The sequence below is a fragment of the Homarus americanus genome, unplaced genomic scaffold (genome assembly GCF_018991925.1).
Source record: "Homarus americanus isolate GMGI-L3 unplaced genomic scaffold, GMGI_Hamer_2.0 scaffold49667, whole genome shotgun sequence".
Classification (NCBI taxonomy): domain Eukaryota; kingdom Metazoa; phylum Arthropoda; class Malacostraca; order Decapoda; family Nephropidae; genus Homarus; species Homarus americanus.
In genome coordinates, this window is record NW_024738608.1 from 5,390,798 (window position 1) to 5,417,802 (window position 27,005).

The 27,005-nt window shown below is 36.1% G+C and overlaps 1 protein-coding gene across 1 annotated transcript; it reads right to left on the bottom strand.

The window, feature by feature from the left end:
• Positions 1-958: 958 nt before the first annotated feature.
• Positions 959-26,499, bottom strand: LOC121874160 (hypoxanthine-guanine phosphoribosyltransferase-like). Its single transcript, XM_042378138.1, is given in 7 exon segments — positions 959-1,089; positions 6,503-6,579; positions 8,727-8,906; positions 8,909-8,939; positions 9,125-9,311; positions 11,365-11,471; positions 26,343-26,499. Coding segments are annotated over 7 exon segments (666 nt in total). The 5' UTR covers positions 26,364-26,499; the 3' UTR covers positions 959-1,026.
• Positions 26,500-27,005: the final 506 nt, after the last annotated feature.

The window sequence follows — 27,005 nt, forward strand, 5'->3', positions numbered from 1 at the left end:
AGCAGGGGTTCTCAACCAGGGGGGAATTCAGGTTTTCAGGGGGGGGGGGAAACTGATTCGGGAGCAAGAGATATGTTCGATGAGAAATCAATCACAGAATTTTGGCCCTTGATGTGCGATTCCTACCCAAAAGTGGCAGAAAGAGCTATCCGTGCATTGCTTCCGTTTGTGTCGACATATCTTTGTGAGTCAGGCTTTTCAACTCTGTTGCAAATTAAAACGAAGCAACGTAGTAGATTAGAGGCAGAAAATGACCTGCGTTGTGCCCTTTCAAGCACTCCTCCGCGTATCCCAGAATTGGCGAAGAAAAAACAATCACAGGTTTCTCATTGACTGTAATCTTCATCTGAATAAAATTAATTGCAAATTTACAATATCCTGGTATTCTATTGAACTTTTTGTTTATTGCATTATGCTTCAGTTTGGTCTGTTAAGTAATTCATTATAAATATAAAAAAAATATTTTACTTTTATTAAAGTTTTATAAATCCATCAACATTTTCAATTGGCATTTAATTTGTAAAACTCCACTATAAAAATAATCCATGTAAAATTGTAAATGTATATGTACTAATATGGAAAAAATAAAGGATTTTCAGTATTATATGCATATTATTTGGAATGCACTTTTTGAGGCAGACAATCTTGGAAAGGAGGGGGGAATGACATTCTGACATGTGGTGAAAGGGGTGCATGGGGCAAACAAGGTTGAGAACCACTGTATTAGAGTATGGTATAAAAGAAGGTACACGTTCATTCTTTCATTGAAATGAAAACTATATACAGTACACAGGTATTCATTTGCTTTACTATACTGTATCAAAAATATAAATTATGTAACTTACATATTACTATATGGTGTCATGTAGTCTTGATCCCAAAAGCAACAATGAAAATAGATGTATTAATGGCTATCAATTCATGATACAAATCTTTAAAGGCTTCATACAAAACCATCTTCAGATGTAAACATGTTTACTTTAAACGTAGTGAATCTTCAAGTCACATGGTAACACTCTAGACTTACTAGTGTGCTCCCTGTGGAACTGCATATTTCTCTTTACCATTGTTGTTGATCACACAGATGTGCTGTGGGAATGAAATGGCATTTATTATAAACTGTATTAATAATTTATTAAGAGAGTGTTTGACGAATGGTCTCATGTTTGTCTACCATATCCTATTCAAAAGGTAGATTCTAACTTTGACTCTCATCTAGAAACAGAAGAGTGATGAATTAAATTCTGTTTTACAGAAGAGGGTATGAATTGTGTGGTCTGTAATATTCAACTACAACACTGACAAAGCCTGCTTTGTCTAGAGTTTACATTTCGTGTCTTACATCTTTACTTGCCATGTGGCTGGTTATGTGCATTACATACCTTGTATAAATTACTGCACAGCAGTTCCTCACCCAATGAATTAGGGTTGAACTCCTAGTACCACAGAAGCTTGTAACAGCACCTTTGCTTTATATAAATACACCCAAATGAATAACACCAAGTTATTCACCATGTTATTTACGAGTAGATCACTGAGGTTGCATCTATCACGGGTCAAGACAGGGTCAACTGATTCAGTAAACATCGTTCGCTCCACTATCACTCTCTCATGCCAGAGAGGCAGTTCACTTAATACCACTAGAAAGGGAAATTCACACTTAACAGAAGTGTTATCTCAAAGTGATATTCACAACACTTCCCTGGAAAGAATTCACAATATATTTTCTCAGATTGTACCTGTGAAAAAACCTGCTTTCAGCAATAAAACAGAAAACACCAAGAAGTGTTTACATTAAGCCCTGCCACTTAAAGAGTTCCAGAACTTAATTAAAACAATTAGTGTGATACCAAAACAGCTATCACAAGCTCACCTCGTAAGGAAAGTTTGTTTCCTTGCTCTTTGATACCTTAGACAGCTAAATGCAGTACAGTATAAAGATTCTAATTCTCGGAACCTCTCATTTTCTTGCTCACAAGGAACACCAAGGAAGGAGGGAGGGAAACCAGGTCCCTCGTCTCATGAAAGAGTTAAAAGTTCGTCCCACTAGCATGACTGTCCATCAGGATACTTTATCCTCTTCACCACCAATCAGCTTATTAGCCACTTGGGCAGTCGGTCATGTCTCTGTTACACACTTTTGGCAAGTACTGAGCATGTACTGGACTGGTTACAAAATGAATCTGTGCCTGTGCCAGTGTTGTTCAACTCTGGTCTTTAAGGAACTCACACTCAGTGCCGTCACAATGCTCTCTGGCAGATTGTTCCAAAAATTCACAACCCTCACTCCATAACCGCTTGCTCAGTTGCCCAGACAATTTTCTGAACTTGTGGCTTTTTTAACCTCAAGCTATAACCTCTAGTGGGCAGGCATTCATCAGCTCCAGATATGAACACTCGACTGAGTAATGTCCTCTGAGGTCATTGTATACTAAATCTTCTGAAAGCAAGGAGTCAGTATAGCCAGCAACTTCATTTCACCAAATATAAAGCGAGGTACTGTGCCCATTTACAGCTCGGTGGACTAGGAGTGCCTGGGGATCAAACCAGTGACTTTTAAGACAGGACATGAGAGCTCTATCCACTCATCCACTGCATCCCATTAATCTGAAATCCTCTGCTAAAAATATAGTATTTCATGTTGCAATCCTACATGCATAGGCTACAGGTGATCAGTGTGTGACCTGTGAGGTTCCAAAACACCAAGAAACAGGATGGAGCAGGTCTAGTGTCATGTGAACAAACTGAGCTAAAATGTTTACGGTATATGTGAAGTACGACTAATTCTAAAAACTTTTCAGTGTCACAACTGTCCAGATTTGATCACAGAAAAAGAAATGCCTATAAAATCATATGTATGAAGAGTGCAATTAGAATGGGTGGTGTAGATCAGGAGTTTATAAGATTCAAATGCTTTTATGATTTCTTTTCAATATTCGCTGTTCAGTGGGTACCGGGTAATGATCACAAGTTACCATTACTGTCCTCAAAGGGTTAATTGCTGGAACTGGACAAAAACACCATGGTTACCATTTTTGCTCTTCTAAGCAGCATAAAGAGTGTATTTTGATGTGAAAGAAAATTAACCTGCTTTCACTTTAGTAGCATGAATTTCTAAAGAATTTCTCAAGAATTCAAAAGGAAATGTTATAAAAAATCTTCAGGATGAGTTGAATAAGTAACTGTAAATTGATTGATGCAAAGATCATTATATTACAAAGACTATAGAAAGGAATGAGAGAGATTCACATGAAAATGCCATTGCATAAGAGGAGCTCCGGACCATAACCTGCTAAGACCCAAATATCGCTGAAACGTGTTATGTATTGCATTGTATTTCCCAACCTCTCCTGTCCCCTGGATAAGTCAGAGAGCCGACTGAGATCCTATACATGTGGGTGAGAGTCCTCTGAAAAGAATATTGTATGTCACACTTTCCTACCTGAACATTTTGCTTCATTTTCTATTTTGGCACTTAACAGATAATGGTCCGGAGCTCCTCATATATGCTATAAAGAGTGGTTAACTTTGTGGATGAGCTATGCATCATAAGTGTGGAAAGACTTGATAAACAAGCAAACAATTAGTGAGAATCACCATCCCCAAGCTTAATTACAGATAGGCAATAATGAAAAAGGCATGAAACCTTAAGCAAGTACTGTTGTAGAAGATAGCCATGCAGGTACTGTAGTACAATATCTATATTTTCCCCAACCTGACAATTTGCCAGAAAAAAAAAACGAAAAAGAACTGGGGGACAATCTGAAAGTCATGCAGCAATCCATAATGAGAATGCAGGCAAGAAGTCAGGATACAGGATGATAAGAAGGATAAACTAGTCTTATAGCCCTCCCATCAGTAAAGACAAATGGCAACCTAACTGTACCGGTATATAATGTGCATGCTCTAATTCCTAAATAATAATACTACTCCACTGATAATGATGATAAATGAGAAAGATTTTATTTACTCTCAAGGCTCACATATTTCTAGGATAACAACAATACACACTGGGACAATAAAGCGTTGGTACACAAATGCCAGAAGTCGAGTTTATAAGACTGAAAATTTATGAACTTACAGTATTCAGATACTGATCAACCAGACACCACTGGGATTAGCGAGTCATGGGGCTGTGAAGAAAATCAATGCAGTCAAGCAACCTGTGGTAATGGTCAGCATACTCATGAGTAGCTTTGAGTTCAAATCCCATGCAAGTTTCTTTACACCATTTGCCTCTATTTATCCACCAGTTACTAGAAACCTGGATAATAATAGATTTGTAGATCGTGTCTGAGGTATTAGTTAGCCAATGCAGTTGGTGAGTTGTAGACTTCTTGGATAATTCCTTCACCCTGGATCATACAAATTGTTAACTTAGGCAGTTGGGTAATAATGAGTGAATTAACACTTATCCTCCTAGGGCAGTCAACTGAAAACTTGCCAGTTTCAAAGCACAGATTTAACTATTGTTTGATGCATAAGATGCTGCTATTCAATAATATACTGTACATAACTGCAAGACAGTGTTATTTGCTATTAAGCAAATTAAGTGACGAGCAAAAGGCAAACTAGTTGGCTATAAAACTTTCTTATTTTGTGACTACGGTAAGATCCCCGTTAGCTGGAATCCCTGGTCCCTGGAACTCTCCAATAGCTGGAATGGAAATCAGGCTGGAATTTGTCAAGAACAATTCTCTCTATTCCGGGTCTGCTCATGAGTTTCCGGGGATGAAAATCAGGGTCATTTTCAAGGAAAAATTCCCCCAAATTTTCTCCAAACCTTTCCACTCGGGGCCGAGTAGTAAATTTTCAGGGAGTACCAAGAGACTGCATCATGCTCTGCCGCAGCTCCACGTGCGAGGTTCATGGGTGAGCTAGCTGCTTTGGTAGCTTGCACACTTAGTTCATATTCTGCTGCCATTATAGAAGGATGTTCCTCGCTAGCTGCTGTTTTTGCATACAATTTGCGTTGTGCAGTACTGTACATTACTGTACCAGGACACAATCAGCTCTGAATACAATGTTAAAGCAGTGTTAAGACATAAAAAGTGATTAGTTACATTATACTGTACTGCACATTCAGTAAGTGTAAAGTACCATATGTACAATACTCTACAGTATAAGGGAAACACTAAGAGCACCTTAGCATTCATCTTTATTCAAGACATTTTCAGGTCAGCAGGTCAGTAAAACGAGATCACAAATCCCCCACCCCATCTCCACTGCAAATGAGAGAGGAGTTTACAATGGGTAACCTGATATCGGGTCAGATAAGTAACATGAGACACCACTAATCCCCTACCCAACCTCCATCGCCAGTGTTAAGATGTACTAAGTGATTACAGTCATGTATACTGTACTGTACATTCAGGAGAGTGGACAGTGTATGCTTACTGTATGTAGGCTCAAGACGACAGCAGCCACTGGTGAGTACACTATACTGTATACAGTACAGTAGTAGTAGTATACATTATTTTGTTTATTTACAATATATTGTATGTGTTCAGAGGTGTTTGTGTAAATAAACACAGTTCTCTCATGAGATGAATAGTTTGGACTTGGGGAAAACTTTCCCCAGTACAGTACAGAGTGTAAAATTCCACTCTTGGGGGTGTCACAGCTCTATTCATGCCTCGCATGCCTGAATCATATAGATTTTTTGTTGTTTAAATATGTTCACCTAACCAAACTTTTAGAAAAGTATTAAAGATTATTTTAATAAAAAAATGGTTTTTCTAAATTTGAACTGATTTTATAGACTCTGGTAAAAATATTTCTTATGTTTCTTCATAAAATAATTGAGTTCCATCATATTGTATAAAAATATTTTTTTACTGATCTTTTATTGAAACTGTCTTGTAGAGCATTTTTTCAAGATCATTATGGTACCAAATTCATCTCTCTAACACAATTAGAACAGATGATGTGAATAAAAGTTTATACACTTTTTCACTAGCCATAAATATTTGCACTTGTGTCCACGGTCTAAATGTAATGGGAGTGTTTGTCCTTGTGAAATAAGATGTGAACCTTATATTTGAGATGAGATGTGTAGTCTAGACTCTCTTAGACCCTCAGAAAATTTTCCCCAGCACCTAGAAACATTCTGGGGATATGGGATAGTGTCTGTCCGTGTGAGATGCATAGTTTAGACTCTCGGAAACTTTTCCAAGTCGCCGGAAAAATTCCGGGGAAGTGGGATTTTTCCGGGTTTGAGACCGACTGATTGATTGTGGTAATTACATCCCTGGCAGCGCAACAGCTTAGGTCATATGTCACCGAATTAAAATAAAGACTTTAAAAACTAAAATCAAATAATGCAAGGTAAAAAAAACATAAGTAACAAATAACATAGCCGGGTTTGAGTGATTTGTCTCATAACCCAGAAGTCTCTCATTCCTGGAAAAGCTCTGCACCAATTATTCTGGCTAACGGAGAGATTACTATATATTTTATGTACAGAATTATATTCTCAGGAAACAATACAGTAATTACTTACATTAAGATCTCTAAAGTACTCATTGTAGTCCAGAGCGTAACCCACCACAAACTTGTCTGGAATTTCAAAACCACAGTCTGAAAAGGAACAAAGTCTGTGTAATTCTTTGGTTTACGGTAGCAGTGGTTCCCAAACTTTTTAACATGGCCCCTTTTGCTTTTGCAAGTCCCCCCCTCCCCATTTTTTGTATGTAAAATCTACATAGATTACACATACAGGTTTTGAGATTATGAACAAAATTGGTGAGATCAAGATTATGGGCAAAACAGTAAGAATTTAAATTTAATATGTTTAACCACTTAAGTACATCCAGAATAACACGTAAACACCATAAATTGACCCTGAAAAACCAAGGATGGCAAAATCATTAGTTAAAAAAAATCCATTATGTTGGTTTTACAGAGTTTTAGGCATTTGTAGCCCATTTTATAGCTTTTTATAGTGCTATTAATCATAAACATTACATTCATGATGATTTAGCAATCACTTATATTCTTTTCTATCTCAAAAAATCATGGTGCAAAGGCAAAATTTTTAAAACACAAGCACTGATCAGTCATTGAGACTCATCCTACATGCTTAAAGGCAAAAATTAAGTTTAAATTCATCTTAATACAGTATTCTACTTTTACAGTTCAAAGTTTTAAAGACTTCATTTAAGTACAGTTTGAGATAGAAAGATGGGCAGTAACTGGCTCCCCTGGATCCATATAATACATGATCTGAACACATTAGAATCAGAGGCTCAGAGCCCAACCATAAAGAAGCAGTCACCAACAGAACAACTTAGCTCCTCAATCAGGATTTGAGATGTGTGCAGCCCTATAAAACAGCTTATTATCACCACTTTCACCAGTGTATAATAATTCACATTCATGTTGGTGGTGGTGAGTGTTGGTGGTGAAGAGTGTTGGTGGTGAAGAGTGTTGGTGAGGTGGGGGTGTTGGTATGGTGAGTGTTGGTGGTGGTGGGGTGTTGGTGGTGGTGGAGAGTGTTGGTGGTGGTGGAGAGTGTTGGTGGTGGTGGAGTGTTGGTGGCGAGTGATGGTGAAGTGTTGGTGGAGTGTTGGTGATGGTAGACAGTGTTGGTGGTGGTAGAGAGTATTGGTGATGGTGGAGTGTTGGTGATGGTAGTGAGTGTTGGTGGTAGTGAGTGTTGTTGGTGGTGGTGGCGTTGGTGATGGGATGTTGGTGGTGAGTGTTGGTGGTGGTGAGTGTTGGTGGTGGTGAGTGTTGGTGATTATGGAGTGTTGGTGGTGGAGTGTTGGCGGTGATGGTGAAGCATTGGTGATGGTGAGTATTGGTGATGCTGAGGGTTGGTGATGCATTGGTGATGGTGACTGGTGGTGGTGGTGATAGTGAGAGTTGGTAATGATGGTGAGTGTTGGTGATGATGGTGAGTGTTAGTGGTGAAAAGTGAAACACATGGTCACTTCAGACTATGTTGGTTTAAAGTATCTCAGACACAATCTGTTATTATTCCGGATCCGAATATAGCAGACCGGTCTTCCCCCCCAATAAGTCCGTTATATCTGGGGTTTACTGTATAATAAAAATTTATGTGGTAAAAGTCATTAATTAGAAAAGCTTACAATATACTGTACACTGCTCCTCTTAACCAGTTCCTAGGGCTTACTTTAAGTTGGAAAGTACAGTACCAACAGTCTAACAGTGAGCAGGAAGCTGAATTACAGTACTGTATCTGATACAGTACAGGAGAGACAGATCATGAGACAAATGAGGGACCATGATCCCTCATTTGTCTCAAGATCTGAATCTGGACTCATACAACTGATGTGTTTGCAGTGCAATAAAACACTGTCCATTTGGATATGTCCCTGTTGTAAAACTCTCAAAGCCTCCTGAGAAGTAACATGCTCTGCTCGGATGGTGCTTGAAAGTGGGTACTGTACTGTACCCATGGCCACCGATTGGGTGGGGAAGCTGGGATAAATCCCTAGGGTCTGGGAAAAGGGGCATGTAACTATCAATTATATCTGTAAAGGGGACCCATAAATTTATCTTTCCCGTGGCCCTAGCCAGCTCTCAGCAACCCTGACTGTACCTATAGACACTTACGACCTCTGTTTCCAAAAAAATAAAAAGCTTTCAGGAATTGAAGTCCAAAGACATTTTCATTACAATATGAACAAATAAGTTTAAAAATGTCAGCCTGCATTAAACAAAATACAGGGTATAAGTAATAAATGATTAAATTCACTTACAGTTTGGTCTATATCCAGTAGAGTTTGGCCGCCTCTTAACTAACAAAGAAGCTACTTTGACAGACTTTGGTTGATGATTCTCGAGGATGGCCAAAAGTTTTTGCATCGTGCGTCCTGTATCAATGATGTCTTCAACTACCAGCACATTGCGCCCAGTCAGATTGACCATGTTGTCCCCCCAACAACCAGTATATTACCAGTAGAATCTGCATTCTGAGGAAAAAATTTATTGAAGCCTGATGCATATACTGTATTAACACACTAACACAATTTATTATCGTACATTTCAATATTGTGAACTTTCCTACCCCTGATCACATCAAACAAAGTACATGAAAATAATAAGGATAAAGGTGTTCTTAAATTACTGTACATATTGCCATTTTAAAAACTCATACCTCATAACTCTTTAGTCTAATGAAGTCAACATAGAGTGGCACAGACACAGAGCCCTGGGAACGATTCAGAGTCGTTAGTTTGTCCAGTAAATCTGTGAAGAAGCGGTATCCACCTTTAAGGACGCAGAGAGCTGTTAGGGGCTCGTCTTTTACATCCTGAAAAATATCCCGAGCCAGTCTTTCTGTTCTGTAGACAAAGTAAAAAAACAAAACAAATGTTTTCAAACACATCAGCAGAATGATTAAAAGCATAGTTGTTAAGACAGATACAAAATAAAAAAATAAAATCCTTCAGTAATAATGCAAAAATTTTATTTTATCGCAGATGAAAAATTTTAAATTTTCTGTGAATTACCCTTTTGTTTGGGCATAAATAGAAAATGTCATTAAATAAAAGCTGTACAGCAATTCAAATCCAAACAAAATGATCTACACAACTAAATGTGGCGGCACACTGGGCACATGTTTGGCAAACACGATCTGGCCAGCAAAACAAAGTGACGTTTTGCGTCACACTGTGATACTGTACTTTGTTGGCACGTCTGCCCAACGCAACAAAAACAACAACAAAGCATCTAGACGAGATTCATTGTGGATCCGCTACTACAGTTGAGGCCTTGAAGGATTGTGCTAAAGTTCTTCAATTGCTGAAGCAAGTGAGACATCTGTAAAAGCTAAAGAAAAGAGAATGGGTGAGTCTTGAAGTTTCTTTAAAAGTGACGGCGGTTGGCTGGTCAAAGGCCCTGAATAGTGATTTAACAAGCTGAAGAAGTTTTAAAGTGATGAATAAATGTAAATAAGTCACCGTTTATGTGTTATATTTTAAATTACGTATTATTGCTTCATGATTTATTTCAATTTTTACTTGAAATTATATGAAGCTCATTTGAGCACTAATCCGGCCAGCAAAGATCCCCGCCAAACTGTTGTCCATTTCTCGCAACAGCAAAAATCCTGCTCCTTGCTGGGCCGTCAGGCCAGCGACCAGCAAAACGGGCAACATGTTTGGAGGAAAGTGCCCAGTGTGCCGCCGCCTTAAGGATACCTGGATTCATCAGTGATCCAAGAAATCCAGTAAAATGGGATAACCTAAAATTATCATATGTAGTATAATTAAATACAAAAATTATTTATATTGTACAAAAATATAAAAATTTAAGGTTTGTTTTCTACCAGAAATAATCACCTATAGTGGGCTGGGTACAAAGGATGAGAAATTGAAGGTCAAAATGCCTTCCGGACTCAGTGTACTCTCAAGTCCACAAAAAAAAACATAAAATTACACCAAAGCGTTTCAAAATACATGTAATGTCTTTCTAATATACAAGGGTCCGGGGCTGGCTAATAAGTTAGGTAGGTTTCTTTGGTTGAGTTGGTTGGGTCAAGTTCCTATGAGTTCTGTGCATTGTTACATTGTTTTTATTACTTTCATCCACAGAACATGTGTGGAAAAAATGATTGAAATCGAACAACTCTTTCTCATGTTAGCCATCTGTTCCACCTTTACCATATCTATCAGCTGTAGGCCAAGCTTGGTTGCTTTAAAAATATTTTTAAGAGGTTACCCTGACTTACAGCTCTGGTTTGGCCTTTGGTATGACAAAAATGCTGGGACTCGAGTACTGTACCAGGCTTACCAGCTTCAATGTAACATTTGTTTTAGGTGCACCATTCATTTACATATTAAAGTTTACTACACACAAATTCTAGAACTTCAAAATACAGGTAATAACATGAATGGAAATCTGTCCACATAGGAGCCAATTAATGGGATGCAGCATGTACACATGTACAGGGTACAATAAAATCTATGGATAATTCATCTGGCTGGAGATATCTAATAACTTATAAAATGAATTTATTATTACAAAACAGGACATTACATATTTGGTGAAGAAGATAAAAAGAAAAAAGAAAGTAACAGAGACGTGACGTCGCCCAAGCAGCTAACGAGCTGATCAGTGGTGAAGAGGATAAAAGTAAAAGTAACCTATGGGTATGTTAGATCAGGTTCTATTAGGTTCTATGTATTGTTTCCATTTCTGTTTAATATATTAGTGTTTACAAAAAATTTAAACCAAATGCTTCTACAATTTTCTTTGGGTGATAACAGTTTCATGAACCTCTACCTAAAATACTCGTATAACCATAATCATAAGACATCTGTTCTCAGAAATCCACGGACAGTGTCTCAGCCCTCCCACATAGCAAATATTTCACCACGAAATCTGTCTAAACACCTGTCCTGGATGAGTCCCCAAGGAATCATGATATCCTCCAAGTCATCTTCATAATGCTTGGGCACACAGAAGTTGGACAAGGAATAGCCATTGTAGTTATCAAGAATCTGCAAGAGATATTTTGAACACTGTATTGTATAAGTATACTAGAAAGGTTTATAATACATGACGTTACACTATAATAGTTCAGGCCAAGGTGCAAATATTACAAGGGAAATTACATTGGGATGAGGGAAGAGATGAGAGGTATCAACTGGCCTGACTCATTAAGGCACAAACGCGCCAGACACTACGCTGAATATCATAACTAGTAAAGTGATCCATTTGATGCGATAAATATATACCCAAGACCAAACCCAATGCCTCTAGGAATCACAGGGGATCCTACACATGAACCACATATTGATTAGAGCAGAGTTAAGAAAAAAACAGAAATTCAAGGCGTGGGTTGGGTCAAATGATATGAGCAGGACAGGAGGATGTATGCAAGAGCCAGAACAAGCAAAGATAGAGTGTAGAAAGGGCTGAAAAGAGGAGTTCCAAAGGCTGGTTACTGGCGAGGTCAAGTCAAACCCAAAGGCGTTTTACTGGTATGCAAAGTCAGAAATTAAAAGCAGCGAGTAGGAGTATCAGACCTGAGGCTTGAAGATGGTAGTTCACAGATTCCGAGCCAGGATAAAGCTGAGGCATTGAACAGTTTCTTTTCACCGATGTTCACAAGAGGATGCAGTGCTGCTTCCTCGCGTTTAGGACAGGCGGTTGTTACAGCACTGACCCACATTCGTTCACAGAAGAGGGTACTAGTAAAAGAAATAAAGCTGTCCAGGGCTAGAAGATCCTGTTTTGTAAGCCTGGATGAACAAAGGTCCCAGTGAATGGAAGAGTAGTAGTGAGTCCTATCTTCAGAAGGCGGTAGGCACTCCACGAACAACTATAAACCGGTGACCTGACCAGCATAGTATGTAAAAGTACTTGAGAGTATTATCCAGAGATGCGCTTGTGGAGACATCTACTCTGAAACAACCTTGTAAAAGTTGCCAGCAACTACGGTTTTATGCGAGGTATCCTGTACTTAACACAATTGCACAAGGTATTGGATATTTGGACACATATTCTGGAACTGGGTGTGTCTCGACAATATTTACCTGATTTTGCCCAAGGCTTTAGACGGTATACACTGCAAAAGGCTGAAAATCAAACTGGAAGGGCCGCGAATTGAGGAAATGTCTAAGCGTGGATAGAGGCTTACATGACCGCCAGAAGCAGTGTGTGGTGATAAGTGACCGCGAAATCATCATCATTACCTGCTCTGGCGGGGTACCACAGGGCAGTGTATTAGGCCCGCTTTTGTTTGTTTGTTTCATAAATGACTTGCCTGATGTTGCACTCCTCCATACAAATGTTTGCTGTGTATGTAGGATTGTGGAAATCAAGAACCAAGCGGACTGTGAAGAGCTGCAGAAGGACCTCTGTGGGCTCCAAGAATGAGTCGAGAAAGAAATAATACTGAGATTCAATGTCCGCGGGGAGTGTAAGAGAGAGGATACACCTAGGTACCAGCGGTAAGGAAGGCGTGTATATGTCCCAACAGGATGAAGAAGCTGGCCACTAGTTGAGGGCTGCATGTGTGAGAAGGACCTAGGTGTGTATGTTGACAATGAGCTGAAGTTCGGGCCATTGCGAAGAAGGTAAATCAGGCAAATAAATTATTGGGTCTTATAAGAAGGAGTCGTTCAGATATCTAGATGGCCCATCCTTACATTAACGATCTTCAAGAGTGAAGTACTTACCCATTTGGAGTACTGTCACCCGCCTGGTCCCGAGATATGCTAGGGACTGTCAGTTGGTTGAAAATGTTCAAGGAGGCCACCAGGGCTGGTGCCCTGCCGCCGGCACCTCAGCTACCCTGAGAGATTGGAGTGCCTGAACTAGCCTAGCTTATACTACAGGCAGACAGGGTGACCTAATTGGGGTGTATAAGCATCTCAAGGGGGGCATTATCAGTCAGTGTCCTTACTTGGAGCTGGCGGGCCTTCGCCCCTAGGAGTCACAGCACCAAGATTGAAGAAGCCGCCAAGTCCAGAAAACTGTGAGGACAAACTTTTGGAGTTGTGAACTATTGGAACAATCTACCAGAAGTGTTGTGGCGGCACAGTGTGAGCTCTTTCAAGACAAGACTTGAACAACACTGGAGGCGGGTTCAGGTATATTCAGGAGCGATTGCATGACCAGTGCCTGCCAACAGTGCGTAACAGAGGCGTAACCGATAGCCCAGCAGCTAATAGGTGATCTTTTGGTGAAGAGGATAAAAGAAAAGGGAAAAGTAATCAAGAAGGCAGGCGATGTAGCGGCTACTTGAGCGATCAGTGGTGAAGAATAAAAGAAAAAAAAAGACTACTGTAATAACTCTCCCATTTTTTGGGAGGGAATTATTGAGTTGTCAAATTTCCCAATGTGCACCACACACGAAATGTATGGATTCGCCTGATGACTTCAGCAGAAATTTCATTGATCAAGTAAAAAAATCAGGATCCATACTTCGATGTAAGGATGCTTCTGTAAATAAAATGCTATGAGTCATGTTAAATAACTAAATTTAATTGAGCGCTGCAGTATCACATTTACAATGAAATTGCTTACATGTATATTTTGGTGTTGATATTCCTAAATACAACTGATGTTTGTTTACATTACGACATTCTGAGCTCCTGAGTTTACATTTTACAACTATTGAGCATACTCTGTGACAGTTATCACTTTGCAAAATGACAATCCTTAGGAAAACTCAGTGATGCAATAATAAATGACACCAAGTGGTAGTGTGAAGTAAAATTTAAACATTAGTCTTTATTAGCAAAGATGGATGTCTCTCCTTTCCAAATTACACTCCTCTAAAACTACTCTAACTGCTATTTCCCAGTGCGATTGCTGCACTCGGTATTATTAACACTGGATAGACCAACAAGCGTGAGCGGCTGAAAAGAGTGAAATTTATTTTACAGAGTGTGTATTCCATCAAATTCTATTGTCTATGGCAATTTTGTAGTAGCCTAAGCAGCCAGTATCATCTATAAATTATTTTTCCTCATAAATTAGTTATCTCCCATTTTTTGCCGTATTTATTGAACAAAACTTAGGTAAGATTCCATAAATCGTCTGCGAATGCGTTCACAGTATCGTGTGCGTTAAATTGCCTTGGAAAATGGACACCCGTTTCATTTGTAGTTGCCAATTGTCTTAGCTGGTGGGACAGGAAAGGTAAACCGCCCAGTGCATGGCTATTAATTATCCTGGTTTTGTATATAAGATAATGTTGAATCAGTCAAATTTAGGTCTACAATACTTTGGTGAGGCGAAACTGGATGAAGAAAATGCAAAAGGAAATATTTTTGTTGGGTGAAATGCGTGTATGAAACAGGAACTGAGTAGCGCCACAATGTGAAATTCCTATCCCTCGTCTCTGTTTCCATCTTGATTTCGTTTTCAATCGCTGAGGACCAATTGGAAATGTACTGTACTGAAAGCATATAATGCAACCATGCCAATGGAAACAACAGTGTACATCAATATGATCAATTTTTGAAACCACCACTACCCGCGTGAATGGAATCTAACTTTGGTGTTCACTGGAGCATAGTTAAGGCATTTCAAATGCATAAATTCAGGGGTGGCGCCAGAAGTCAGGCTGGAGTCACCAGAGCCGCCGACAGTTAAGTCAATATTGGGGGATATCTGGTATATTGCCACTAAGCTGAAGTTTGTGCTGCGTACTGTAATGGATGATGATGGGGTTCTTATTCAGTAAAATTGACATACATGTTTACAATTGGATGAGCATATTTATAAACTACTAAACAGTGTGAAGGAAGGCCAAGAAGACTTCCACCATGCGTAAAATCATGGCGCCGAATTTGACCTATCTCTGACACAAGCGCCTTTGTCGGGAAGGCCCAAACCTTCGCGGGGAAATTTAACACAATTGACAGGGAAGAGTCTTGAATCTTCGTTGTCAATCACAATGATTGTAATTATAATCATTCAGCATAAATAAATTACTCATTCTCAAAGTGTTCGTTACAGTCTGTTTATGAATACAATATAAAGAATCATATGAAAATATTTATGAACAAATTTGTACAAGTAAAAAGTATTGCAATGTTATTAAAAGACATTACTGTACTGTACTTTATATCATGAAGTCACAGACTTGTTGAATGAAGTGACTAACAGGCGACTGCCTTGGCCAGTAAAGCGTGGTTTTGACAAAACAATTGCTTTTAGCAGGGCTGTGGAGTCGGAGTGGTCTCAGTCGAGGTCGGAGGAAATTTTAGAAGCAATGAGTCGGTCGGTCGGTAAAATTGTCGAACTCGACTCGACTGAAGCTGTCTGTTCCTGAGCAAATGAACTCAGGCATATTCATTGCAGTGATTCCGCGATCCCACTAATTTTCTTAAATTATTAAAAGAAATTTATTTCCATTTATAAGCATTATGCCGTTTGTTGGGCACAGTAGCACTATAATTTTGGGCGATAGTCTCTTCTTTACCATTTGGGGAAATTTTGGGTATATCAAATTTTTGTTTAGGTGAAAACTGCACAGGGCTCATAAAGCTACAAAACAATTAGCTACAACCTGTTTTGGTGAGATTAAGGCAAATTTAATTTAATAACTTAATCATGTAAGGTTTTATCAAACATAATAAGGTATTATTTCTTTAATGTACATAAATATATAATTACTTTAAAAGAATTGTAGGATCATCCATTTAGATCCACATCAGATTATGAGCTTAAACAAAATTCATATGCTGGTCGAAGACTTTTTAGATATATACATGTAAGTAATTGTTTTTCTAATTTAATATCTTGAATTCTTAATAAATTTATTTTCTTTTGATTTGACTTTGAAAGTCAAAGCCTATCATCTTTTGTAGTTCTTAAATATGGTGATCATTCTTAAGCAGCTGTAGTATATTTTGAATTGAACACTTTTTACCTATACAGGTTTGACATAGGTACAATTAGGATGGTAGAAATAGTTGTTACAAATATGACCAAGGAGTCGAATTCGAGCATAAAAATTTGAGGGAGTGGTCGAGGGTTTGTGACTCCACAGCCTAGTACCTATACTGAAATTTTGAACAAAATCATTTTGGCCATGACGAAAATTGTAAGTCTAAAGCCTTAAAGGATTTTTGGCCAAAAATACTTTTTCTCTCTGAACTAAAATTTAATGTGCCTAACTATATAAGTACATCCAGAATAATACACAAGCACCAAAAAGAAATGACTATAGAGAACCCATAAGTGGCGAGTAAATTTGCGCGTGCAAAGTAATTATATTCTAAAAAATCATTTGAACATTTTCACAAAGCATTTGAACAAGTTATAATCAAGATATCAAATTTCCGGTTAACGTCAGCAAGCAGCACATTCAAATTTTCTCTTTGAAATTTTGAACGAAATCCATTTGAAATGACAAAATTGTAAGTCTAAAGGCCTTAAGGATTTTGGCCAAAATACTTTTTCTCTCTAATTTAAATTTAGTATTTTCAACTATTTAAGTACATCCAGAATATGCACAATCACCAGAAATGACCTCGAAAACCCATAGGTATGAGTAATTAGCATTGCGAAATAATTAAAATATTCTAAAAATATTTGAACATTTTTCTAAAAGCCATTTGAACAGAAGTTATAATCAAAATATCAAATTTTGGTTAACAGATCCTTAAGCAGCATTCAGAATTACCTCTACTGTGTTTGGGCAAAATCCATTTTTGGCCGAAAATGACAAAATTGTAGAATCTATTTGCACATAAAGGATTTTTGGCCAAAAAATACTTTCTCTCTGAACTTCACGCACAACTATTTAAGTACATCCAGAATAATACACAATCACCAAGAAATGACCTCTCGAAAACCCATAAGTGGCGGAAGTAATTAGCGCATTGCAAAATGGTAAATATTCTAAAAATCATTTGAACATTTTAAAGCCATTTGAACAAGTTATAATCAAGATATCAAATTTTTGGTTAACAGATCCTTAAGCAGCACATTCAGGAGTACCTATACTGAAATTTTGAACTTAAAACCCATTTTTGGCACGAAAATACGACCAAAAATTGTAGTCTAAAGCCTTAAAAGTTTTTGGCCAAAAATACGTTTTCTCTCCTGAACTTCAAAATTTTAATACTTTTCGCTATTTAAGTACATCCAGAATAATGCACCGGCACCAAGAAATGACACCGAAAACCCATAAGTGAGGTAATTAGCATTGCAAAAGTAATTAAAATATTCTAAAAATCATTTGAACATTTTTTCTAAAAGCCACTTGAACAAGTTATAATCAAGATGTCAAATTTTTGGTTAACAGATCCTTAAGCAGCATTCAGGAATTACCTATACTGAAATTTTGAACAAATCCATTTTGGCCGAAATGATGACGAAATTGTAGAATCCTAAAGCCTTAAAAAGGATTTTTGGCCAAAAATACGTTTTTCTCTCTGAACTAAAATTTGAAAATGTGCCTAACTATTTAAGTACATCAGAATAATACACAAGCACCAAGAAATGACCTCGAAAACCCATAAGTGGCGGAAGTAATTAGCATTTAAATGAGTAAAATATTCTAAAAATCATTTGAACATTTTCTAAAAAGCCATTTGAACAAGTTATAAATCAAGATATCAAATTTTTTTGGTTAACAGATCCTTAAGCAGCACATTCTAGGTACCTATATAGAAATTTTGAACACGTCCATTTTTGGCGAAATAGGCGAAAATTGTAGTCTAAACCTTAAAGTTTTGGCCAAAAATACGTTTCTCTGAACTAAATTTAATGTGCCTAACTGTTAAAATTACATCAAGAATAATACTACAATCGCAAGAAATGACCTCAAAGCCCATAAGTGGCATTAATTAGGCATTACAAAGTAATTAAAATATTCTAAAATCATTTGAACATTTTCTAAAAGCCGGCAGAACAAGTTATAATCAAAATATCAAATTTTGGTTAACAGATCCTTAAGCAGCACATTCAGGGTACCTCTGCAGAATTTTTAGACAAAATCCATTTTGGCCAGTAACCAAAAATTGTAAGTCTATTGCTATAAAGGATTTTTGGCCCAAAAAATGCTTTTCTCTCTGAACTAAAATTTAATGTGCCTAACTATTTAAGTACATCCAGAATAATACACAATCACCAAGAAATGACCTCGAAAACCCTTAAATTGGCTGATAATTAGCATTGCAAAGTAATTAAAATATTCTAAAAATCATTTTGAACATTTTTTTAAAAAGCCATTTGAACAAGTTATAATCAAGATATCAAATTTTGGTTAACAGATCCTTAAGCAGCACATTCAGGGTACCTATACTGAAATTTTGAACAAAACCCATTTTTTTTGGCTGAAAATGACAAAAATTGTAAGTCTATTGCCTTAAAAGTTTTTGGCCAAAAATACTTTTTCTCTCTGAACTTAAAATTTAATGTACCTAACTATTTAAAGTACATCAGAATAATACACAGCACCAAGTGACCTCAGGCATAAGTGGCGAGGTAATTAGCATTGCAAAAGTAATTAAAATATTCTAAAATCATTTGAACATTTTCTAAAAGCCATTTGAACAAGTTATAATCAAGAACCATCAAATTTTTGGTTAAACAGTCCTTAAGCAGCATTCAGGAGTACCTATACTGAAATTTTGAACCGAAATCCATTTTGGCCGAAATGACGAAAATTATGAAGTCTAAAGCGCCCAAAGTTTTTGGTAAAAATACTTTTCTCTCTGAACTAAAATTTAATGTGCCTGTTTATTTAAGTACACATCCCAGAGAATAGCGCACGTCACCAAAAAGTATTTACCAGCCATAAGTGGCTGAGTAATTAGCATTGCAAAGTAATTAAAATATTCTAAAAAATCATTTGAACATTTTTAAAGCCATTTGAACAAGTTACATAATCAGTATAATTTTGGTTAACAGATCCTTAAGCAGCTTACATTCAAAAGGGTACCTATACTTTGAAATTTTTGAACAAAACCCATTTTGGCTAGAAAGCTGACAAAATTTGTAAGTCTATTGCCTTAAAAGGATTTTTGGCAAAAATACTTTTCTCTCTGAACTAAAATTTAATGTACTAACTATTTAAGTACATCAGAATAATACACAAGCACCAAGAAATGACCTCGAAAACCCATATAGGTGGCGGTAATTAGCATTGCAAAAGTAATTAAAAAATATTCTAAAATCATTTGAACATTTTTCTAAAAGCCATTTGAACAAGTTATAATCAAGATATCAAATTTTGGTTAACAGATCCTTAAGCAGCACATTCAGGAGGACCTATACTGAAATTTTGAACAAAATCCATTTTTGGCCGGGGAAAATGACGAAAATTGTAAGTCCTAAAGCTTTAAAGGATTTTTGGCCAAAATACTTTCTCTCTGAACTAAAATTTAATGTACTGCTATTTAAGTACATCAGGAATAATACACAAGCACCAGAAGTGACCTCCGAGCCATAAGTGGCGGTATTAGCATTACCAAAAGTAATTAAAATATTCTAAAATCATTTGAAATTTTTTCCTAAAAGCCATTTGAACAAGTTATAATCAAGATATCAAATTTTGGTTAGCAGCAACAGATCCTTAAAACAGCACGTTCAGAATTACCACTGGGTAAATCCGTTTTTGGCCGGTGACAAGGTATGCGCAAGGGTTTTGGTAGAACTTCTAGGTAAAATTTTGTTGTACTGCTATTTTGAAAGTACATCAGAGAATAAATGCACAAGCACCAAGAAATGACCTCGAAAACCCATAAGTGGCGGTAGTAGCATTACCAAAAGTAATTAAAATATTCTAAAATCATTTGAACATTTTCTAAAAGCCACTTGAACAAGTTATAATCAAGATATCAAATTTTTGGTTAACAGATCGTAAGCAGCACATTCAGGGTACCTATACTGAAATTTTTGAACAAAACCAAGAGCAGAAAATGACAAAAATTGTAAGTCCTAACCTTAAAAGGATTTTTGGCCAAAAAATACGTTTTCTCCTCTGAACTAAAATTTAATGTGCCTAACTATTTAAGTACATCCGGGAATAATACACAAGCACCAAGAAATGACCTCGAAAGCCCATAAATTGGCTGATGCATTAGCATTACCAAAAGTAATTAAAATATTCTAAAATCATTTGAACATTTTTCTAAAGCATTTGACAGTTCGCAATCAAGATATCAAATTTTGGGTAACAGATCCTTAAGCAGCACATTCAGAGTACCTATACTGAAATTTTGAACAAAATCCATTTTTTGGCCGAAAATGGCCAAAAATTGTAAGTCTGTACCTTAAAAGTTTTGGCCAACAATACTTTCTCTCTGAACTAAAATTTAATGTGCCTAACTATTTAAGTACATCAGAATAATACACAATCACCAGAAATGACCTCGAAAACCCATAAGTGGCGAGTAATTAGCATTGCAAAGTAATTAAAATATTCTAAAAATCATTTTGAACATTTTCTAAAGCCATTTGAACAAGTTATAATCAAAACAAATTTTTGGTTAACAGATCCTTAAGCAGCACATTCAGGAGTACCTCTACTGAAATTTTGAACAAATCATTTTTTGGCCGAAAATGATGACAAAATTGTAAGTCTATTGCCATAAAGGATTTTTGGCCAAAATACTTTCTCTCTGAACTAAAATTTAATGTACTAACTATTTAAAGTACATCAGAATAATACACAATCACCAGAAATGACCTCGAAAACCCATAGAGTGGCGAGTAATTAGCATTGCAAAAGTAATTAAAATATTCTAAAATCATTTCGAACATTTTCTAAAAGCCATTTTGAACAAGTTATAATCAAGATATCAAATTTTGGTTAACAAGATCCTTAAACAGCACATTCAGGAGTACCTATACTGAAATTTTTGGACACAATCCACTGGTCGAAATGACGAAAATTGTAAGTCTAAAGCCTTAAAGTTTTTGGCCAAATATACGTTTTCTCTGAACTAAAATTTAATGTGCTAACTATTTAAGTACATCAGAATAATACACAAGCACCAGAAATGACCTCGAAACCCATGAAATTGGCGGTAATTAGCATTGCAAAAATGGTACAAATATTCTAAAATCATTTGAACATTTTCTAAAAGCTATTTGAACAAGTTATAATCAAGATATCAAATTTTTGGTTAACTTGGTCCTTAAGCAGCACATTCAGGAGTACCTATACTGAAATTTTGAACCAAATCCATTTTGGCCGAAATGACGAAAATTGTAAGTCTAAAGCTTTAAAAGGATTTTTGGCCGAAATACTTTTCTCTCTGACTAAAATTTAATGTGTGCCTAACTATTTAAGTACATCAGAATAATACACAAGCGCAAGAAATGACCTCGAAAACCCATAAGTGGCGAGGTAATTAGCATTGCAAAAGTAATTAAAAATATTCTAAAATCATTTGAAATTTTCTAAAAGCCATTTGAACAATTTATAATCAAAGACCAAATTTTTGGTTAACAGATCCTTAAGCCCAGCACATTCAGGAGTACCTATACTGAAATTTTGAAGACAAAATCCATTTTGGCCAAAATGACAAAATTGTAAGTCTAAAGCCTTAAAAGTTTTTGGCCAAAAATACGTTTTTCTCTCTGAACTAAAATTTAATGTGCCTAACTATTTAAGTACATCAGAATAATGCACAAGCACCAAGAAATGACCTCGAAAACCCATAAGTGGCTGAGTAATTAGCATTGCAAAAAGTAATTAAAATATTCTAAAAATCATTTGAACATTTTCACCAAAGCCATTTTAGACAAAGTTATAATCAGATATCAAATTTTTGGTTAACAGATCCTTAAGCAGCACATTCAGGAGTACCTATACTGAAATTTTTAGACAAAACCCATTTTTGGCTGAAAATTACAAAAATTGTAAGTCTAATATTGCCTTAAAGGATTTTGGCCAAAATACGTTTTCTCTCTGAACTAAAATTTAATGTGCTAACTATTTAAGTACATCCAGAATAATGCAAGCACCAGAAATGACCTCGAAAAACCCATAGAGCGAGTAAATTAGCATTACCAAAAGTAATTAAAATATTCTAAAATCATTTGAACATTTTTCTAAAAGCCATTTGAACAAGTTATAATCAAGATATCAAATTTTGTTAACAGATCCTTAAGCAGCATTTTCAGAATTACCTATACTGAAATTTTGAACAAAATCCATTTTTTGGCAGAAATGACGAAAATTGTAAGTCTATAGCCTTAAAGGATTTTTGGCCAAAAATACGTTTTCTCTCTGAACTAAAATTTAATGTGCCTAACTATTTAAGTACATCCAGAATAATACACAAGCACCAAGAAATGACCTCGAAAACCCATAAGTGGCGAGTAATTAGCATTGCAAAAGTAATTAAAATATTCTAAAATCATTTGAACATTTTCTAAAAGCCATTTAGACAAAGTTATAATCAAGATATCAAATTTTGGTTAACAGATCCTTAAGCAGCACATTCAGAATTGCCTATGCTGAAATTTTTGAACAAAATCCATTTTGGCCGAAATGACGAAAATTGTAAGTCTATAGCCTTAAAGGATTTTTGGCCAAAAATACGTTTTCTCTCTGAACTAAAATTTAATGTGCCTAAATATTTAAGTACATCCAGAATAATACACAAGCACCAAGAAATGACCTCGAAAACCCATAAGTGGTGAGTAATTAGCATTGCAAAAGTAATTAAAATATTCTAAAAATCATTTGAACATTTTCTAAAAGCCATTTGAACAAGTTATAATCAAGATATCAAATTTTGGTTAATAGATCCTTAAGCAGCACATTCAGGAGTACCTATACTGAAATTTTGAACAAAATCCATTTTTTGGCCGAAAATGACAAAAATTGTAAGTGTAAAGCCTTAAAGGATTTTTGGCCAAAAATACTTTTTCTCTCTCAACTAAAATTTAATGTGCCTAACTATTTAAGTACATCCAGAATAATACACAAGCACCAAGAAATTACCTCGAAAACCCATAAGTGGCGAGTAATTAGCATTACAAAAGTAATTAAAATATTCTAAAAATCATTTGAACATTTTCTAAAAGCCATTTGAACAAGTTATAATCAAGATATAAAATTTTGGTTAACAGATCCTTAAGCAGCACATTCAGGAGTACCTATACTGAAATTTTGAATAAAATCCATTTTTTGGCCGAAAATGACAAAAATTATAGAGATCCTAAAAGCCTTAAGGATTTTGGCAAAAGCAAATATCTCTGAACTAAAAATTTAATGCGCCTAACTATTTAAGTACATCTAGAATAATACACAAGCACCAAGAAATGACCTCGAAAACCCATAAGTGGCGAGTAATTAGCATTGCAAAAGTAATTAAAATATTCTAAAAATCATTTGAACATTATCTAAAAGCCATTTGAACAAGTTATAATCAAGATATCAAATTTTTGTTAACAGATCCTTAAGCAGCACATTCAGGAGTACCTATACTGAAATTTTGAACAAAATCCATTTTTGGCGGAAAATGACAAAAATTTTAAGTCTAAAGCCTTAAAGAATTTTTGGCCAAAAATACGTTTTCTCTCTGAACTAAAATTTAATGTGCCTAACTATTTAAGTACATCCAGAATAATACACAAGCACCAAGAAATGACCTCCGAAACCCATAAGTGGCGAGTAATTAGCATTGCAAAAGTAATTAAAATATTCTAAAAATCATTTGAACATTTTTCTAAGCCATTTGAACAAGTTATAATCAAGATATCAGAAATTTTGGTTAACAGATCATAAAGCAGCACATTCAGAGTACCTATACTGAAATTTTGAACAAAATCCATTTTTTATGGCCGAAATGACGAAAATTGTAAATCTAAAAAAGCCTTAAAGATTTTTTGGCCAAAAATACTTTTTCTCTCTGAACTAAAATTTAATGTGCCTAACTATTTAAGTACATCCAGAATAATACACAAGCACCAAGAAATGACCTCAAAAACCCATAAGTGGCGAGTAATTAGCATTGCAAAAGTAATTAAAATATTCTAAAAATCATTTGAACATTTTCTAAAAGCCATTTGAACAAGTTATAATCAAGATATCAAATTTCGGTTAACAGATCCTTAAGCAGCACATTCAGGAGTACCTATACTGAAATTTTGAACAAAATCCATTTTTTGGCCGAAATGACGAAAATTGTAAGTCTATAGCCTTAAAGGATTTTGGGCCAAAAATACGTTTTCTCTCTGAACTAAAATTTAATGTGCCTAACTATTTAAGTACATCCAGAATAATACACAAGCACCAAGAAATGACCTCGAAAACCCATAAGTAGCGAGTAATTAGCATTGCAAAAGTAATTAAAATATTCTAAAAATCATTTGAACATTTTCTAAAGGCCATTTGAACAAGTTATAATCAAGATATCAAATTTTGGTTAACAGATCCTTAAGCAGCACATTCAGGAGTACCTATACTGAAATTTTGAACAAAATCCATTTTTTGGCCGAAAATGACAAAAATTGTAAGTCTATTGCCTTAAAGGATTTTTGGCCAAAATACTTTTTCTCTCTGAACTAAAATTTAATGTGCCTAACTATTTAAGTACATCCAGAATAATACACAAGCACCAAGAAATAACCTCGAAAACCCATAAGTGGCGAGTAATTAGCATTGCAAAAGTAATTAAAATATTCTAAAAATCATTTGAACATTTTCTAAAAGCCATTTGAACAAGTTATAATCAAGATATCAAATTTTGGTTAACAGATCTGTGCAACAGCTACAATCAGGGTACATATACTGAAATTTTGAACAAAATCCATTTTTGGCCGAAGCCAATAAAATTGTAAGTTTAAAACCTTAAAGGATTTTTGGCCAAAAATACTTTTTCTCTCTGAACTAAGCTATGGCTGTTTTCTTATAAAAATATATTATATACAAAACAGTCTGGTGCTGGGAAGTTGCTGTGCAGGAGCTTCTTTAGAGGAGGTGTTGCGTGTTGCAGGGCTTACACTATATACACGTCCAGCGAACGTAGAACGGAAGTAAGCTCTCTGGTGTCGACCCCCCCCCCCCTAGTCTAGGCGGCTAGATTAGTCAGAGAAACTTGGCGCAACTCTAGGCAGCTAGGCTTGTCAGAGGAACTTCGTCGTGGCAGTTGTGGGGAGAGTATCCAACTACAAGGTCTAAATTAGTACTCTGAGGCCATGCTGTAAGGATCACAGTAACCAAAATTTGATATCTTGATTATAACTTGTTCAAATGGCTTTTAGAAAATGTTCAAATGATTTTTAGAATATTTTAATTACTTTTGCAATACTAATTACTCGCCACTTATGGGTTTTCGAGGTCATTTCTTGGTGCTTGTGTATTATTCTGGATGTACTTAAATAGTTAGGCACATTAAATTTTTAGATAGGGTATAATAATATCGAAAAACGAATATCGGCAACACAATGGTCTTGGGGGCAAAACGGTTATAGACGTATTGTACAAATATTAACCCAACCACTCACAAAGACCTCAGTGATCAGATGCGGCTTATCAGCGTGAACCAATATCAACATTTTAATGAATAAAACAAATTATATTATTTACACCTAACGAACTAAAACATGGTCAAATAAAAGTAATCACCCCTCGGAGAGGTTCTACAGTAGTGAGAGGTCAATAAAAAAATAAACAAACTACCTGCCAACGCCACCTGTTAACTATTATATGCAATGTTAATTTCACAAACTTTTAATATTGAAAACACGTCGCCTGCAATTGCTTCTTAATATGATATAACCTTAAGGAACTTTGATTCCTAAAACTAACGTCGAATAAAGGTCTATTTACGAACGCCGGTCAGTGTTAACTACGAAATAATTCAAGCACAGTGCCCTGAACAGCTGAAACCTTGATATATTGATTTACCCTTAAAAGGTGAAGTTTGTTCACTTGACCTTACCTTTATGTAAGATTCCGACATGATGAGTAGTAAGGGAATGAAAAGGAGAAATGAAAATGTTCCAGAAGTTCCTAACACGAGCTACGGACCTGACTGTGGCCAGCGTACACTACAGCGTCCACACGTGCAACAGTCTTGTGCTCCAGAGATTCGGAATTTTTTTACTAAGTATCCTACGCCTACCCTGATTCTCTCAACCCCCAGTTCATTTTTTAGAATTATTTATTGTATTAATATTGTACAAGTTAATAAGAAAAAAATGAATAATAACGAAGGGACTTACAGCTTTAAAAGGCATATTATACCATTAAGAATAATTGTCTTTAACTGGGTAATTGGCATCTTGTTCCGGACATACCAACAGATGCGACTGACAGTATGCCCAACCTTCCCGCCAGATTTTTACCATTGTATTATTTTATCCTCTTCACCACTGATCGGCTCGTGATTCCTGTGTGTGTTGGTGTGCGGATTAGTGGATGTCATGATTATGACCTGACCTCATGTTTAGTAAGGTCACCCCTGTGGCGCACCCAGGGGGGTTTCCTGGTTGCCAGGATCCCCCCCCCCTCCAGGAACTGCATGGTGCGGCCAACCCGAATCCAGGTAAAAAAGTCACAGGAAAAAAGTCACAGGAAAAAAAGTCAGGAAAAAAAGTCACAG